This window comes from Sciurus vulgaris (assembly GCF_902686455.1).
Source record: "Sciurus vulgaris genome assembly, chromosome: 17".
NCBI lineage: Eukaryota > Metazoa > Chordata > Mammalia > Rodentia > Sciuridae > Sciurus > Sciurus vulgaris.
The window spans coordinates 4184572-4201124 of NC_136478.1; the positions used below are offsets into that span (position 1 = coordinate 4184572).

The 16553-nt window shown below is 60.9% G+C and overlaps 1 protein-coding gene across 1 annotated transcript; it reads right to left on the minus strand.

Moving 5' to 3' along the window:
- Nucleotides 1–163: 163 nt before the first annotated feature.
- Nucleotides 164–9720, minus strand: OSGIN1 (oxidative stress induced growth inhibitor 1). Its single transcript, XM_079118002.1, has 6 exons — nucleotides 9561–9720; nucleotides 5843–5947; nucleotides 4955–5091; nucleotides 3557–3748; nucleotides 3317–3408; nucleotides 164–1453 (listed from the first exon to the last, which is right to left on the minus strand). The coding sequence occupies exons 2-6, from the start codon at nucleotides 5907–5909 to the stop codon at nucleotides 529–531; spliced, it is 1413 nt and encodes a 470-aa protein (XP_078974128.1). The 5' UTR covers nucleotides 5910–5947; nucleotides 9561–9720; the 3' UTR covers nucleotides 164–528.
- Nucleotides 9721–16553: the final 6833 nt, after the last annotated feature.

Below are 16553 nucleotides of genomic sequence, written 5' to 3' on the forward strand. Positions count from 1 at the left end.
GACCAGGTTGCAGGGGTGAGCAGGGGCTGCCGTGGCCTTTGCTCCCAGGCTCGCCTCCTGTGCACACCGTCTCTGGACTTCTGCAAAGCTGTCTGCTCAGCTGCCGCAGCTGACCCCCAGCTCCCAGTCCCAGCCCGCTCTCCAAGCATGGAGTCCTTGGGTGTGGGAGTGGAGGCAGACACTGGTTTTATTTGTGACTTGACTCTGGAAGGAGTGGGACGGGCACTCTTCCTGGCTGGGTGCTCAACTGGCCCTGGTGATCCCCGCTCACACTGGCAGCCTCCCCCAGGGCCCAGACCCAGGCCCAGCCTGGCCCACGGCCACTGCTCCTGCCTTGGGCCTTGGTGTGAGTGTGGGGCAGTGTGCGAGCTTTCCCCACTTCTCCTGACCCCTGAGAGCTGTCTCACGGCTCCTCCGTCTCCTGCCAGGAGAGACCCTCCATGCACATCTTCAGTGGCCCTGCTGCTGGCAGGGCTGTGGTCATCTCCCTCCTCCTCGGGGCCTGGGTGCAAGGTCACCTGGCGGACGCTAGGGTGGTTTCCTTATCTCCTTCCTTAGCAGGGAGCTGGCCACTGCCAGGGCTCCGCCCTGCACAAACCGCACAAAGTTGTCACCGGCCAGTGGCCCCACTGCATACAGGCCCTCCTGGTGGGTGCTCTGGTAGGTGAAGGGGTCCACATCGATGGGGTTCCTCTTGGCGCTCAGGGGCTGCTCGGGATCCACGGCCAGGTCAGCGCCCGCTCCAGGGAGGAAGGAGAGGTCAGGGTGCGAGCCAATGAGGACCAGCACCAGGGAGACTCCGAAGACCTGCTGGCTGCCCTGCGGGTCCCGGAACACAGCCTGGCCGTCCTCCTTGAAGAGCAGGGGCTGGTGCTCGGGGAGGCTGCGGTAGCCCTGGTAGGGGCCGGGTGAGAGCACCGACTGCTCGCGCATCATCTGCTGCACCTTGTGGTATTCGGGGTACAGCATCTTGGGCAGCTGGTTGAACACCAGGCCGGGGTCATCCACTGGCCGCCGGAAGGCGTGGATCACCGGGATGTTGTAGTGGCGGGCGTAGAGGACTGCGTCGGCCGCGGACAGCCCGGCGCCCACGATGAGGACTGGGTCTGAGGCCGGGCTTACGGTGCCCATCCGTGTGGCCGCCTCCAGGGCCGACAGCTCGTGATGGACGAAAGGCAGGGCCTCTCCGGGGATGCCTAGCCTTGCCGGGCTGTCGAACGTGCCTGTGGCCAGGACCACGTTGCGCGCCCACAGCGAGAAGGGCTGCTGACCCTGGTCCTTGGTGGTCAGGAAGCCGCTGACCTGGAAGAGGGGGCTGTGCTCAGGGCCCCCCCACTCCACAGCCGTGACCACAGCACCAGACACAAAGTTGTGGCTCAGCCCCTTCTTGGTCACGTAGTCCCTGTAGTAGTGGGCGATGTCCCCAGCTGTCGCTCGGCTGTTGCGAAGGCCTCTGTGGGAGGTGAGGCAGGTGTCAGAGGGGCTGCAGGCCAGGGTGGGCGGGGCCGCCAGCATGCAGTCAGGCCCTGGAGCTGGACAGCCTGGGGCTGGCTGGGCAGTTTGACCTCGGGAAGCCTCAGTGCCCCTTCTGTGAAGTGGAGCTGCCCTGGGTGCCTGGGAGAAGGAGAGGGGGCAGGGCGGGGCCTCCAGAGCCAGCTGCCTGGGTCCCTGTCCTGCTGCTGAGCTGTGCCAGGAACACCTGGGTCTGTTTCCTCTCGTGAAGCAAGGGTGGCCTTGGCCACGGGAACTGCTTCAGGGAGTTGCTGGGGGGACCGGGGCACTGACCTAAACCAGGAGCCTGAGTCAGTCGCACTGGTGGTGATAGAAGGGCTGGCCTCCGTTATGACCCCTGGGTAATAGTGTTCCATGGAAATGTGGTCCTGAAGTTCAGGAACAGGCCAGCTGCCCTGGGCAGCCGGATGCCAGGAGTGGTTACCTCTGGGGCCGAGGTGGGGGCTCTGGGGTGGGCCTGTGCTGTGGCTGCCGCATCCGCCCTGAGAGGGCGCCCAGGCGAGCTGGCGCTTCAGAGCGCCCGCCGCAGCACTCGGTGTCCCCAGCCATGGGAGCGGGGGCTTTACTCTCTTTACTGGTCCTCTGACCCTCTCTGTCCCTTTCCAGGGGCAGAGCTGGGGGGGCGAGCATTGCCCCGGCTCAGGTGGCCTTCCAGCCTGACGTGGGTGACGTCATTTGCCCAGCTTGTGGGCCTGTAGCTGAGGATGACCAGAATCTGATTCTAAGTGCCACCACTGGGCAGGGGCTGACCGCGCCCCAGGCCATGGAGCCAGCCCAGCCTGTCCTGGCAGCCCTGAGACCTGAACCTGGTGATTTCTGTGGTTCTGTCGTCTCCCTCTTCTCTGCTTTTGTAAAACTGTTACAGAGGACCGTCGGTCCCAAGGCGCTCCACGTGGGCTCTTGGTAATGACGACACCCTGGACAGAGTTGAAGCTCTGTGGCAGGCTGGGTGGTAGTGGCCATGGGGCCACCAGGGCAGGGGGCTGGTGTGGGTTTCACTGACACTGCGCTCACAAGTGTTCAACGGGGCTCCTGCGGAGGGACGCCCCACACTGCGCTCTCCCTGGGGAATTCTTGTCAACGTTAAGGTGGACAGTGGGACTTGCCAGGGCCACTTCACAGGTGAAATCTGAGCTCCAGCCCTGGGCTCACACCTTACTGCACAAGCCCAGATGTCCCGACCAAACCTCCACCGGGGTGGAGTCGCTGTGTCAGAGACCCTGCCTGCAGGGACAGCCCCAACACAGGCTGGGGAGGGAGCCATTTCGCCTGCAGGGTGGACCCCACCCTGACCCTGTGGCCTGAAGCAGCTTCAGGGCTGGGATGTGTTTATTCTGGGATGTGGTTGGAGGGCTGAGGGGGTCAAGATGGAGCAGGAAACTGGGTAGGGGAGAGACTGGGATGGGACAGGATGAGGTGGAGGGGTGGGATTGGGGGGTCCCTTTGCTCAGCTTTAATGTTCTGTGGTGATGCTTTAAATGCAGCCATTTAGGGGAAGAGTCCATCCTGTTAGCTGACCTGGAGCGTTCAAGGCTGGGCTGGGGAGGGGAGGCTGTGCAGGCAGGGCTGGGCCCCCTCCCTCCAGGCTGGGGTGCGAGGGATGCAGGTTGGGAGGCAGGTTGCGGGGGGAGGTTGGGGAGCCCAGTCCTCCTGCCCGGGGTAGTGCCAGCTGCCCCTTCCCTACCTGGGCCTCAGGTTGCATTCTGGAGGAAGAAGCAGACTAGAAGAGTCCGGGGCCCCCACCTTTGGCTCCTTGCTGCTGGGGCTCCTCCCGCCCCACCACGTGCTCTCCAGGGCTGCCTACCTGCGCTTCCTCTGCATCCAGTCCTTGACCTGCAGGTCGGGAAGCCCCATCCATTGGCCTTGGCTCAGGGTCACCATGGAGCCTTCAATGGACTGCGTGGAGAAGGGTCTTTAGGCCCAGGCCTCACTCGCCCCACCGCTGGACAGGAAGGAAGGGGTTGCAGGGAAGGGGAAGAGCAGTGAGGAGGACGAGGAGGGAAGGGCCCGGACTGCAGGAGCTCAGCGCCCCTGGCCTACTCACATGCCAGGCCCCACCGGGGAGGTTGCGGCCCAGGACCACGTGGGGAATGGCTCTCTCCTTCTGGTGCTTCCAGGTGAGGACCGAGTCCACGTTGCCCCCGAAGTCTGTGTCTGGGCGCAGGAGGGCATCAAAGAGCAGAGCCACGGGACTCTGGCAGCGGCCTTCGAGGCCTTCGGACAGGTAATCCAGGTCCTGGAAAGGGGTGCAGGTCAGGGACTGCCGGGGAAAGGCAGGGTCCTTTTCCCAGAGCCTCAGGCCAGGAGCAAGGTGGGGACTGGACTGGGCCGTTTCCCTGAGGCTGGGGGACTTGCAGATGTCTACAGTAGGGCTGTTGGGACTCTCACTGTGGGGTCTCTCCAGGATTCCAAAGGCCCCAGAGCACAGGCTGAGCGGGAAGCTTAGAGAAGGCTCAAGCGGTTGCCCGACCCTGGGTTCCAACCCCAAGACTGGGGAGGTCGGGTTAGCCTGGGAGATGCTACCTCTCACCAGGCTCCGGAAAGTCCCACAACGGACCTTTACCTGCTTAGTTTTTTGCCAAACTCAGCGTCTCAGATTTCCTGGAATGGGACCATTATCTCTACACGTGAGACCAGGGCATTGGTGATCGACTGATTTAACGGTGTTGGGGACAGAACCCAGGGGTGCTCTACCACTGAGCTGCAACCCAGCCCGTTTTATGTTTTTATTTTGAGAAAAGGTATTGCCAAGTTGTGGAAGCTAGCCTTGAACTTGGGATGCTCCTGCTTCAGCCTCCCAAGTAGCTGGAATTACAAGCATGCCCCGCTGTGCGGGTAGTTCTACTGAGCTAGGGCCCTGGAGAAGGCACTTTGAGAAACCCTGATCCAGCCCTGGTGGGTCACATGCTCCTCCGCCACCCAGGTGGGGGGTGGGACAGCCCTAGGAAGGTGGAGGTGACTGGAGGGGTGTGAGGAGGACGGCCTCCCTGAAGGCAGCAGGTGCAGGGGAGAGGGGAGGAGGGAGGAGGCGCAGTCCTCGGGGCTGGGGCGGGGACGTGCGGATGGGGCGGGCTCAGCCCAGCGCTGCCCACCCTGGCTGGTCCTAGTCTGGGGCTGGACTGAGCCTTGGAGCGTTTCAGTGTCCTCGCCTCAGCCACAGGAGCAGTGGCAGCATCCGCTCGGGGACAGCCAGGAGAGCCGCGGAACTGCCAGGTGTCCCCGGGGAGCGAGACGTCCACGGTCGAGCCACTGCCTCGTGTGGTGAGACAGTTCCTGTGGCATTCGTGGGTCTGGAAAGGTGGCCCGATTTCTCTTTCATGATTTCCGCAGCTGGTTTCCTGGGCTCCCTGTGCCGCGGCTGGTCTTGTTTCCAGGAAACACATACTTTGGTTTTTCCTTGGGCACGCTGGGTGACCGCCTGAGACTATGTCCCCCAGCCCACCTGGTCCAGGATGGAGACCCCCGGCGCCTCGGCCAGCTTCCTCTGCAGCAGGGGGTGCGGGTGAACTGCATCTGGTCTCACGTAGGGGGTGTGGCCCGAGAGCAGATAGGACAAGCAGATGCCTGAGGGGCCATTGCCTGTGGGGACAGGGCAGGGTCAGAGAGGGCAGCCTAGCAGTGGGAGCTGACCGTGTACCTGTTATATCAGGAGCTTTTACCACTGTCGCCACCACGCATTGACTTTAGTGAGGGAAATGCTCTCCTTTTCCCTTTTCTACTTGGGGCACAGAGAGGTTAGGTAACTTGCCCATGGTCACACGGCTGACAAGTAGATGGGCGGTGATTCAAACCCAATCAGAGAACCTGGGACGAGCCCAAGCTTCTGAGGTCGTAAGAGCTGGAGCACAGCCTGGCCCCTCAGGTGCAGGAGTAGGCGCAACATCCGCAGCCAGGGTGCAGAGCTGCCTGCCGAGCCGGAGGGATCCATGCCTCCGTGGGCCCGGGCTTTCTGTTCCTGTCTTTCCCACCTCTCCTTATTCACCATTTGTGGAATACAGTAAGGAAGCCGTGAGGTGTGGACGTCGCTGCTTCAACCTGATCTTGTACCCGGGAGACCTGTCTCTCAGTTTGGGAGGACAGGAACCTATCCCAGGGCTCTGTGATCCTGTGTGGGCACCTGGGACAGTGCCAGACACAAGGTGGTCACAGGGACCAGCACAGGTTTAGGCCCACCCGACAGCCTCAGCGGCCTTCCGCTCTGGCCTCCTGGGGAGCGAGGGCTTATGTGGCGCACAGCACAGCACGCTGAGGGGGCTTGGAGATGACTCTTGTCAGGAGGTCAGGCGCTGGGAGTGCTGGGTGTGCCCGCCCGGCCTGAGGGGCCACTCACCAATGATGATGACCGGGAGCGGCTCGGAGCTGCTGGCGCTGAAGTGGGCCCTCCTGGAAGAGCTCATGGCTGGGGCTGGTGGGGCACTGGAGGCTGGCAGCTGGCCTGGAGGCAGAGAGGAAGCAGGGCTCAGGCGGTCCCTTCTCAGCTACAAGGTGGCTCCTTCTCCCTCCGCCAGCTCAGGCACCCTCTGCGCCCACAGGCTGCAGGCCAGACCCTCCTGTCCTGGCTGGCCATCCCGCAGCCCCGTCTCTGAGGCCCACCTACTCTCCGCTCAGCCACGGGAGTCTCATGTCTCTTTCCTGAGGCCTTCTCTGCCCCACTCAGGGGCAAGCCCTGCCTAGCCCTGCGGCGGGGGCTGCAGCCTCTCACGTAGCCTGGTGGCTTTGAAGTCATCCCTGCCCTGGTGAGTTGCATCCTAGCTGGTGACAGTGGGCCTATCCTGAGACCTTGCTGAGTCTCAGTCTCCTCATCTGTAAAACAGAATGAGAGTCCCTTCCTTGGGGTTGTTGAGAAACACGGCAGGATAAAGCACTGGAGGGCCTGCCCTGGATAAGTGTGCACTGGACAGGACCAGAGCCAACTGCCGGCTGCGGGGATTGGGGAGAACCAGGGCCCTGGGAACTCAGGAAGCCGGGAGTAGGGTGGGCTGGAGAAGGCGGGTCTCTGGAGCAGCAGTGCCCCCTGCTGGTCCTCTGGCCAATCACTCACAGGACCCCAGGGGCTTCAGGCCCATCTGCTCCAAGTCCCCTCAAACCAGCTGGCAGTGGCTACAGCCTCAGCCTCACCCAGCCCGCCCAGAGCACTGCCATCCAGGGGCCCGCGAGGCATGCTGAGTAGGGGACAGTGGGCTTTTAGCACTTCCTAGGGGCCGGTGTTCTACGCTTTCTTCCTTTTTCCACATCTCACTCATGCAGACTAATAACAAAGGTATCAACCCATTGCACAAATGCGAAATGGGGCTCAATGAGGTGGCAGAAGCTGCTCAGTGGACTCGGCTTTTAAGCTAGGGCTATCTGGCTCGTTGGCTCTGCCTGTGGCACCATGACCCTGGGGCTCCCTGGAGGATACCCCCGGGCTGATGGAGGGCTTGCCTGCTCTCAAGTGCAGAGTGGGGGCGGGCACAGGTTCTGGGCCACCCAGGGCCCTTCCAGAGGAGGCAGAAACCTGGCGTTTGGGTGACTTCTCTGGTTAGGTAGAGTGGGCGGCCCACAGGCCCTGTGACCCCATGGGATCCTACTGTTCTCCACGGTTTGCAGAGAGCTTGCCACTAAGTGATGGCACTCAGTGCCTGAGCAGTGGGCCTTGCGGGCAAGAGGACAAGTCCAGCATCTGGCCATGGGTCTGGGGCTCTCAATCCCTGAGAATGGCCTTGGCCCCAGCTGGGTTTTGGTCCAGAGAGACTCCCTGTCCCGTCCAGGCAGGTCCTGTGTCCCCAGTGTCTGAGACCTCTTGTCTCTCCTAGCGAGAAGGGTGGCTTCCTGCTGATGTCCAGGCTCACATGGCCTTTTCCACATGGGGCGGGCCCTGATGTCTCCTCCGGGGAAGATTTGGGGACGGCACCACCGATACGATAATTATCACAAACAACGAGGAGCAGTTATTTCTGTACCTCAGTGGAGTTGGTGGGCGCCAAGCAGGCTCCAGCCCGTTCGTGTTCACGAAGTGAATCTGTTTTGCGCACCTCTGGGGGTGGAACCCAGGACCTCAGGCATGCCAGGCAGGTGCTCCCCCCGAGCCGCAGGCCCAGCCCCCGACTGAGTCTTAAAGTGTGGTCACAGCCTTCTTACAGTCACTCCCACGTTACAGATGGAGAAACCGAGGCCCAGAGAGCTTCTCACAGCCCTTGACAGTTTGCTAGGAGTTTGCTGCATCTCTCAAGGGCTTGGCTAGATTTGAGCCAGGCTGCCGTTCCAGAGCCTCTCTGTGTCCCCTGCGGTGGGCTGGCTCTTGCCAGAGACCACCCCCTGGTCTGAAAAGTGCCCTCTGTCCCCACTGGCCCTGCTGCTCCGCCCAGTGCTGGTTGCAGGGAGAGACAGTGCTGGGCCGTTGCTGGCCCCAAATTTCTGCTGAGTGGGACCTTCCTCACTGGCCACCAGCACAGGTGTGTCCAGAGCCTTGGAGACCCAGGCTGCAGCTCCCAGAGACGGTGCTCCCCCTTGCTCAGGGCACCTGCCAATGGCCCTGGGGTTCCGCACTTCTGCCTGCACTGTCCCCAGAGCACCAGCAACAGGGCAGCATCAGGTCCTGCAAGAACACTCCCTACGCCTTATCCCTTTAATCCACTTCTCAGTAGAGGCGACGGAGGCTAAGGAGGTGAGCTACCCCCCTCCAAATGCGTGTGCCAACCTGTGGCCCCAGACCACCTCCCACCTCTTCAGCATTCTCTCTCCATAAGGCAGGCGCTGGCAGGAGTCCCGGTTCACCAAGGAGGAAATGGAAACGATTCCCCTCGCCACCCTTCGCAGGGGGCGGAGGCGCCGAGTTACTGCCAGGGTTTTCCACTCCTTGTCCAGAGTTCCCTCCCAGAACTTGGCAGGCGCTTGAACAGAAGCTTCTGGATGCCACACACATGAGGTCACCACCCAGGGGCTGGACCCAGAGGTCACTTCCTGTGCAGAGTGATACGGGGCATCCCGAAGTCCTGAGCAGCATGAAGCTCTGCTGTACCCTCGCAAGGATGCACGCTGCGGACTCACAAAAGAACCTTCAATTTTCCAACTATTCAATTCCTTTTATGCTCTTTAGTTTTGTGGAGTTGGAATAATTCATTTTAAACATTATCTTTGTCCCTCGATTAAAATGACAGATATTGATGGAAAAAATGAACACTTAAAGTTGATCATTTAAATTTCACAAAAGCAAATTGTATAAAAGAAGTGCAGATAGTTGTGTCTTCACCGATGTTTCTGTTTGTAGCAGGGGCACCTCCCCGGCCAGGAAGGCTACAGAGTGCACGGGACTCCGGGTCCTGTGTTGCTGCTTGATGGCCCTCTGCCCATTTTACTTTGACAATATGCTGTGAGCTGGCTTTTCTCAGCCCCACAGCTCAGAGGGAAGGAGCTGAGGCGGGAGGAGGTGTCTGGCCTGGGTGGCCGGGAATGCCCACACGGGTTTGCCTACACATACATGTCTAGCTTTGCCCCTGGTGCCTGTCCAGCTGACAACAAGTCCCCTCTTGAGCAAAGCGGCAGATAACGGTGACATCAGAAGGTGACAGGAGGCCCTGGGGGCGAGGATGAGGAAGTGACCAGCCGTGGGGTACCTGTCCTTAGTCACTAAGCCAGTTGCCCCACCAGCCAGCCGCAGGCCTCCCGGGCCCCGCCCCTCTTGCCCAGCATTGTCTCTGAGAGAAGCCAAGTCCCCGGGTCTCCCATGGTCTACCCCACCTGACCAGCAGAGATGGGGACCCCAGGGAAGCCCCTAGCCTGGAACCCTGCAGCCAGCCCACTGGCCACGCCTCTCTTTCCTGCCAGAAGCAGTGAGATTGGGCTGGGGTGGGCTGGGCCCCCGGGCAGCTGGCAGCTGTTGGGCTTTGGGGGCCAGGTACCTGGCCACAGGCATGGCCAGGAGGAGCCTGGGAGGACCCTGCGGTGCGCAGAATCACGCCGGGCCTCTGCTCGGGACCACCTGGGACTCCGCCTGGCTCCCTAGATCTTGGCCAACCGGGCTCCCTGCACCAGGATCGCCCACCCGAAGCCTCACCCAGGCCACTCACCTGACGGGGGGGGCAGAGGGAGCGTAGGGAGCCTGGCCTGGGCAGGCACTTGGACCTGGAGTCACGGAGCCCACCGGGAAGCAGGACGCCCATTCCCCCCCGGGGTATCCAAGAGGCTGTGCGCGGCAGGGGGAAGCGAGGGTATTTCACGGTGGGAGGAGGCGGTGCGGGCGGTGGGCGGGGCCAGGAAAATCACTTTCATAAGCGTGAGTCAGCAGGGGCCCCTGGGTGAATGAACTTGCCCCTGGCCGGCCTTAAAGGGCCCCTGCTGGGCCATCCGCCAGGGGTCAGTGGGTGGCCCTCCCCCAGGCCATCCCCACCAGCCAGGACCCTCCCTGGGGCTCAGCCCCTGAAGGAAGAACCAGTGACCCCTGGAAGAACCAACCTGGCTTTTCCAGGGAGCAGGAGACAGCTCTGCTGAGTTCACTTAGAGCAATGGCCCCTTTAAGTGAATACACCCTTGCTCCCTACTCCACCTGGACCCCCCTGGGCCAGCCTGTCCTGCTGGGACCCCAGAGCCAGCACTTCCTGCCAAGGGGCTCTGGGCAAGCTGCCTTAAGACGGAGTCTCAGTTTCCCCACCTGAAAAGTGGGCTGAGTCAGAGACTCCCTCCTGGGGAGGCGTGAGGGTCAAGGGGCATCCGGAAGCCCTCCTCGGTCGGTCCTCCGCTCCTTGGCTCTGCCTGTCCAGGCACGCCTCCACTCCGCCCGCTCTCTCTGCACCTGTGCCCAGGAAGGTGCCCTGTGCGGCTTTCCCCTGGGCCTGCAGCAGGCTCAGCACTGCTGGGTCTTGGGCGCACACAGAGCTGGCCCACGGACCTGGGGCCATACTAGCTGTCCTCCTCATTGCCAGTGTCACTGCTGCCTCATCCTCTCAGTTGCCTGTGCCTGGGGCTGCAGGTGCCACCTGGGCCGGCCCCGGGCGGGGCAGGGGAAGTGGCTCTCACTCGGAGTGCAAACTTCAAGGAGAAGCAAAAAGCTCACCATTCAAGAAATAATATTTTGATTCAATTTTCTAAGAATCAAAATGACTGGAGAGTCAGGAGGAACAAAATGCTAAAGTTTTAAACAGACAGGGCTGTCCAAAAGGACAGCCAGGGCTGCTGGCCGGTCTCTAAGATTTTGTTCTTTTAAAAAATGAATGTGTTTCTCCTGGGTCTTTTTTTCTTTTTTCATAAAGTTTGATTCTTAAAAGCACCACCTGAACACTACACCCTATGGGGGCGGTGCCTTGGTGTTCTTGACATTTCCAGCCCAAGGTGATGCCCTCCTCCCCGAGTCCTGGACACAGGCCTGCCCAGGAGTGGCGTGTGACTGGAAACCACAGCCCAGCAAGGGAAGCAGAGCAAGAGGCGGTTGAAAGGCTGGTGGGCCTGGGGCTCAGGGAGGTTAGCCTGCTGAGCCCCAGGCCAGGGTCTCAGGGCTGCTGAGATGAGCCAGGCCTGAACTCCATCCTGCCTGTCCCTCCTCCCCTCTGGGTTCCTGGGCTGTGACCTTTGATCAGGAAAGGAAACCCTGGGTGTTTTAATGGTCAGCTGTCACTGCCCTGAAATTCCTGATCCATTTTGAATGAGGAGTCTCATTTATAGCTGCGAATCTGGATGGGTGCAGGCTGCCTCTGGGCTCAGCCCCCACGGGCTGGGGGTGCCCTGGCCAAGCACTGCTCCCTCAGAGCCTGTTTTACTGAGTGTGAAACAACCCTTTCCTCCTGGCATGCTGGCGGCAGGGACCCTTGGGGCAAGCAGACACAGTGTACAGAAGAGGGGCCTCAGCTCCCCTGCAGGCCTCTCTCCCTACTGCAGGCATGCTATGTGACCTGGGATGGGAGGCATCCCTCTCTGGTCCTCTGTTCCAGTCGTGGCTGTGACCAACGCCCCCTGACACTTTGAACGCGCACCTCTCCCACACCGGGGCCTGCACAGGGGTCTGAACACAGCGGGAGCTCCCGGGAGCCAGCAGCCAGGCAGGCACTGGGTGCAGACACACCTCCCAATCATCTGCACCTTCCCCTGGCAGAGCCCTTGCTGTCTTCATGTCCCCATCCCATGGCCCAGGGCTGCCACTCCCCAGGGTTTTAGGGTGTGTGAACTGGGGCAGAGGGAGACATGCCCCTGGGCTCAGAGACCTCCCTTGGAGGGTCTGGACTGGTGGGGGTGAGGTTGAGGCTTGGGGAGGTCTTGCAGGAGAGCCTGGGAAGGGGCGGCCTCCCTGGACCCTGGCCTGGCCTTCCTCCCAGCCTGTCCCGCCCCCGCTGGCCCTGACCCCTTATCTGGGTTTTGCTGAGATAGGGCATTTGCTGATAGGGAGGACTGTGGGGGACGCGCGGACTTTCTTCCCCAGTGTCTGTTCATCTGCCAGGCGATGACTGGAAACAGAAGCATGGAGCTGTCTCCAGAAACCTTGGAGAAGACAGAAAAGAGGTGAAAAGTGCGAGGGCCAGGGGGCCCTGGGAGAGGAGCGCTTCCAGACGGCCCCAGGGTTTGGGCCCTGCCCCGAGTCCTGCTGGGCCTTGGGCTTAGGAGGCTGGGAGCCTGCACTGCCTGTGCTGCAGGTGGGCTCGCCAGGGGCGGCGAGGAGGCGGAGGCGCCCAGGGAAGCTGGACTCCAGACCCCCAGGAGGTAGACTCAGTATCCAGAGCATGCCCCGTGCACACTGGCACTGGTTCACATCTCGATGACCTGAGATTCGAGTGTCCCCGGGCAACTGTGGCAATCTAGCTGAGTGTGAAATGCACGGTAGACTCTGACAAGCTGCTGCAGAAGCTAAGCTGTCTCTGTGCGGGGCCACGCGGCAAGGAAGCCCAATGCACTGGCCAAACGTGGCGCCCCTGGAGCCAACGCTGCCCATTGCTCTTCCCCACCGGAGCATGTCAACCTGCACGTGCTGCTCCCGCTGGCCTCCAGGGAGGCCCTGACCAGGACACTGCCCCTGCTGCTGACATAAGCCGGATGCTGTGAGGGTCAGCACAACAACCCGCTGTGTCCCAGGTGCCCATCAGGCTGGACGGAGTGTCCCAGGAGAGGCACCTGCCTTGGGAGCCTCAGTTTTCCCCCTGAACTTGGTGTGCCCATGTGGAGCCTGCAGGGTGACCCCGGGCCTCGCAGGCCAACGGGCGCAGGCCAGCTGCCTGCTGCACTTGGCACTGTGGTCCCTCCCGGGTCCTTCCGCACCCCCTGCAGGCCGCTCAGGGGTAGGGGGAGCAGGGTGACTTCGTGGCCCTCATGCCAAATCCAACCCCAATTCCTTCTCCCCAGCAATCCCAGCAGCACCAGAGCGACTTCTCTTGCCACCTGCTCGCAACCCTTCTCTTTTCTGTTCCTCGTCTACCCTTTTCCTCACTCCGGAGTCCCACAGCTCTGCCGCTGCTGGGCACCTCCAGGCACTGGGCACTGGGAACAGATGGTTCTTTGTACACAGTGGCAGTTCTGGGAGGCTCATCTCAGGCCCGTGGTCACACAGCATGAGCAGCAGAGCTGGGGCTTGAACCCGGGGCTGCAGCGGCAGGCTGGGAACGTCCAGGGGGATGGCACGGAGCCAGGAACAAAGGGACCCCCTGCCTGATCTGGAACTGTTGGCCTTCGCCAGGCACCGCAAGCAGGCCTCAGGGCCACACTGCTGGAGCGCCACTTGGTGGCTTCATGGTGCCTTTGATCCACCTCCTGGGTCCAGTGAGGTGGGCATGGTCTGTTGTTCTCCCCGTTCTACAAGTGAGGACACCGAGGCCCCGAGCACAACACAGACACACCAAGTCACAGTGGGGGGACGTCAGGATGGTGACCTGCCTAGCCCCGCTTGGCAGGAAGAGATGGGCCCTCCAGCGCTTGATATGATAACTAATGTTTGTCCAGGACCGTGCTGTTTGCAGAGCCCTGTCCACACTGTCTCATCGATCCTGCCCGCAACCCAGAGAGTGGCCAGGTGTTTCCAGTAATGACTTTAGCATACAGGAGGAACCCAGGGCCCTTGCCCAAGGTCAAAGCCCTGAAGCGGGAACCAGGTCAGCTTCCATCTGCCTGTGTTAGGGCTGCTGCCCAGGAGGACTGCAGCCAGCACAGGGGCTGTTGCTGTGGGCCAAAGCTGGGGGCCTGGGGCCCACCACATGGTGGGAGGTCAGGAACCCTGGGAGGAGGGCCAGTGAGGGCCCGGGAGGGCGTCTGCATGGGGGTGCGGCCACCCCTTGGTGTCCCAGGTCTCCCTTTTCCTTAAGAAGCAGGGGGATGCCTCTGTGGGACAATCGCCTGTCCCAGAGTAGGTGGACGAGGGAGGCCAGGCACTTGTAGGGCCTCCGCCGTGGGTCAGACAGGCAGGATTCTAGGCCTCTCTGAAATCCTGCTCCTCGGCTGTGACTTGGGAACCTGGGCACCGGCCTTGTCTCTGCTGCACCTCCCTCTGGCCACACCTGGAAGATTCTAGAGGTGCGTTACCATTACTCGGGGCTGGTGCTGCTGGGCGCAGGGGTTTCGCCCCCGCCATAGCCGGGCCAAGGGTCTCTGCCCTCACAGCTTTGGGGGGTGAGTGAGCCTGGCACGGAGACCACTCCCACCCATCCCCTCCCTGCAAGTCACGTTCGCTGTGCAGGAACAGACGGGGGCTAACAGCATCCTCGGAGGAGCCTGGCCAGCGGGCAGCAGGGCCTCTGGTGACCCCAAGAACCCTGACTCCACCAGCTGGAGGGAGCCTCAGGGCCGCCTTGTTCACAGTGGGTAGGATGAGACTGCGGCTCTGACGGGTGCTTTGACGTCTGCTCTGAACCCGAGGAGGACCTGGCGTTTACTCCCGGGGGCCCCACTCACTCTTCCCAAGCATGGCCGTGCGCTGGGCCTGGGATTCTAATCTTAGGGGAAGCCCCAAGCAAGAAATGGCTATAGTAAACAAGGCGACATCAGTCACAGTCATGACATTTGTGTTAAGAGCAAAATCCGTGAACAGCTTCCATGTCCACCCACGGGAACACTGGCACTCAGAGAGGGAGATCATCAACCTTAAGAGCAAGCAGCAGGAGCGGGCGCAGTGGACACCTGTGACCCCAGGCACGCTGGAGGCCGAGGCAAGAGGAATGCAAGTTCGGGGCTAGCCTCAGTAGTTTAGTGAGGCCCAAAGCAACTTAGTGAGGCTGACTCAAGATATAAAAATGTTACGACTGGGGATGTGGCTTTGTGTAGAGCACCCCTGGGTTCAATCCCCAGTACCAAAAACAAAGAAGAAAAACCAGAACTGGCAGCTGGGCAGCTCTGGGGCAGAGACAAGATAGGCAGATTGTGGAACTGGGTCAGGTGACCCCAGGTGTAGGCCTGGGGTCAGGCTGCAAGGGAATGGGGGTGCGCTTGGTGGACTGCCGGTGCCGGGGATTTAGAGGGTTTTAAATCCTACTCTGTTACTGTTATGTAGTAAACAACAGTTAAGTCCAAGCAGTTCGGGGAGAGGGTTCTCTGCGCTTGTTACAAACACTCAGCACAGGGCCCCCGACACAGAGTAGCTCAATTATTGAATCAATTAATATTGTGGCTTTCAGACTTTCCTGGTCGAGTCCTACAATGTCTTTGACTTCTGGATTACATGCCTTCCATATATTTAAGTTTTTGACAACTTTGATTTGGCCAAAGATGAAGGCAGAGCCCTGTGGTACTCCATTGAAGACCCTCCCTCGAGTGATATGGCTCTATTCCTGGCAGAGGGATGAGTGATAGGACTCTTGTCTGTGGATGCAGAGACTCTGGGTCACATCTCAGCTTTGGAACTTATTATCTGTGTGTCCTGAGATGAGTTATTTCACTTTTCCAGGTCTCAGTCTCCCCATCTATAAAATAGGGATAATCCCTACTGCCCCAGGTAGCTTATTGACTGGCGCATTGCAGTTCCCCAGGAAACGGTGGGGACCCCTCACCTCCACCCCCGCACCTGGCATTTGCCCTCTGGGCCCGTGACTCGCCTCCGAGGCACCTGAGTTTCACTGGACAGGCAGATCACCAGGCCTGCCCCCCGTCTGCTGTTCAGAAGTCTGCACTCACTTTCCTAGGCCTGCGCAGTCCCGACCTTGGCTCGCACTTGAGAACTGTGCACATAGGACAAGAGGGGACCCTCCACCTGAGGCCCGTCTCCTCGGTCCTCCAGATCAGTCTGCAGGCAAAACAAGACAGAGAGCAGTAGCCATCTGCCTCTGCGCTCTGGGGAGCCTCGGAGTGACATCTGCTTTCCATAATGTCTCCTAATCCTGACGCAGGGGCTGGAATTCTGCCTGGAAGGGCTGCCAGCCTCCAGGCTGGAGTTTTGGCACATGCCTTCCTGTCTCCTGGAAAACTGAGGCCCCACTTGCTATCCCTGCCCTCGGGGGTCCTGCAGTCTCTTGTGGCTCATCAGTGGGAACGGTGGCCCTGGAGTGGCGCCAGGTCCCTCACACGTGGGAGTGTGCTCTGCATCCTGGGGGTCTGCGGACTCCAGGTGCCAGGCTGTCTGCCCAGCCCCTCACCCAAGCTTCCAGTCCCTCCTCACAAGCTGTGACCTGTCCGAGTTCTCTGCCCTGCCAGAGGGGCCTGAGAGCCAGTACCTATTGAGCTGTTTTCTCTCTGGTCATCCAGGTCTGTTGCCCATTGGTCCCCTTTTTCTTTTTGTCTCATGTGCTGCTAAAAAAAAAAAAAAAAAAAAAAAAGCCCTGTTTGCTGCCCTTATCAGGCCGTGCACAGCCTCCAGGCCTTGCCTTCCTGGCCAGGTGAGATCGGTGACCTAGTTCACAGTCATGTGGGCCGGGCCTCTCATGGGAACAGGATGGAAGCCAGCCGGTCCCTACTTCCCTGCAGGAGAACAATGGTGCCTGAACACCTGGAGGCTCCAGGAAAAGGCCCTGGGGCTTTGGCTCCTGTTGAAGGACATGGGAAGCTGGCTGGGCCCACTTGCCTCCAGAGACTCACGTTAGGTCCTGCCCGCCCTGTCCCGGCTGAGCCTCCTCCAGGGGCTCCCTGCCAACCCCCACAGCTCAGGCCTCCTGCCCTCAGGAGCA